This window comes from Tupaia chinensis, unplaced genomic scaffold, assembly GCF_000334495.1.
Source record: "Tupaia chinensis unplaced genomic scaffold, TupChi_1.0 Scaffold144899_1, whole genome shotgun sequence".
NCBI classification, from domain to species: domain Eukaryota; kingdom Metazoa; phylum Chordata; class Mammalia; order Scandentia; family Tupaiidae; genus Tupaia; species Tupaia belangeri.
This window is the reverse complement of record NW_006204759.1, coordinates 2,041,548-2,042,963: the sequence shown is the minus strand read 5'-3', so window position 1 is coordinate 2,042,963 and position 1,416 is coordinate 2,041,548. Positions and strand designations below refer to the sequence as shown.

Below are 1,416 nucleotides of genomic sequence, written 5' to 3'. Positions count from 1 at the left end.
CAGCCCCTTCTTCCCAAGGGTGTGGGCCAGGGGCACGCGGCGGCGACAAGACGGGCCAGCAAAGGGCGGTCTAGGTGGGGGAGAAACGGTCGATGGTCCGGCCGTCGGGTCCGGCGGCCAGGTGAGCGCCCTGGCTCAGCACCTCCGCCGCCTTGTCGGGGCTGAGGCCCAGCTCCGCGGTGAACTTGGCCAGCGGGTAGAGGCTCTCTAGCGCCACCTTGGGGTCGTGCAGGAAGTGCGTGGTCTGCGCCAGCAGCTCGGCCGCGGCCGCCTTGTCCTGCTGCTTCAGGCTCAGCTGTTCAGCGGTGAGGCGCGCCACAGCAAAGACGCCCTCGGGGAAGTCGAGCTTGCCCTTGCCATCCGGGCCGGGGACGCCAGGGAGCGCCCCCAGTCCTGCCAGTGCCCCTGCCGCGCCGGCCGCGCCACCAACGGCATGCATCTTCATGTGACTGATGAGGTTGCGTTGCTGTGCGAACTTGCCGCCGCACACCTGGCACTCGTAGGGCTTCTCGCCCGAGTGGATGCGCATGTGCTCGGTGAGGCGGTACTGGCGCGTAAAGCGCATGCCACACGCGTCGCACGCGAAGGGCTTGAGGCCCAGGTGGCTGCGCATGTGGCGCGTCATGGTCCCGCGCTGCGTGAACTTCTTCCCGCAGATGGTGCATGGGTAGGGCCGGGTCAGCCAGTGCGTCTTCTCGTGCTGCCGCAGCGTGGCCGGGTCCTTGTAGTCGCGCCGGGTAGCGCCCTCAGCAACTCTCCTAGGCCGCCCGGAGCCCCAGCGACCTTGTCCCCACCGCCGCCGAAAGGGGGCCCTAGGCCAGCGGCCCCAGCGGCCACCTCAGCCGCCTCAGCCCGGCCATACAGCGCCTCCTCCTCCTCCACGTGAGCCTCCACGTGCGCATTCAGCTGCTCCGAGCTGGGGAAGCCCTTGCCGCACGGGATGCACACGTACAGGTTGTCACCGAAGCTCTCCGGCTCGCCGTAAGCCAGGTGCGGGCACGGGTAGCCCTCCAGGTGGGCGCCTGGCGGACTGGGGTCTTCGCTGCTGCCAGTCTCCTCGCTGCTGCTCTTGTAGTCGTCGCCGTCGCCGCCGGTGCCGGGCCCGTCCAGGGTGGCCGGGTGCGCGGCGGCGGCGCCAGACCGAGTGGGGGTCCCCCGGGCGAGACTGCTGCGTCCCCACCACGCTCCTCGCAGCGCTCGCTGGGTGAGCCGCGTTCTCGGCCCAGCTCGTCGCCGTAGCTCCCCAGGCCCGGCTCGTGCTTCATCCAGCGATAGAGAAGGCTGGGCCCGTCGGGGCGGCCGGGGGGCTCCGGCCCCGGGCTGCCGCCGCCCCGGAAAGGGTCCGGAGGCGGTGCGGCCTCCTCCAGCTTCTGAAAGGGCAGCGGCGGGAAGGGGGGGAGGGGGGGCGCCGAGCGC

At 71.5% G+C, this 1,416-nt stretch overlaps 1 protein-coding gene across 1 annotated transcript in view; it reads right to left on the bottom strand.

The window, feature by feature from the left end:
- Positions 1 to 8: 8 nt before the first annotated feature.
- HIC1 (HIC ZBTB transcriptional repressor 1) overlaps positions 9 to 1,416 on the bottom strand; it is a 2,402-nt gene continuing 994 nt past the window's right edge. The window contains 3 exon segments of the mRNA XM_006167611.3: positions 9 to 744; positions 747 to 1,121; positions 1,124 to 1,394. Of these exon segments, the coding sequence (XP_006167673.1) occupies positions 71 to 744; positions 747 to 1,121; positions 1,124 to 1,394 (1,320 nt within the window). The 3' untranslated portion in view covers positions 9 to 70.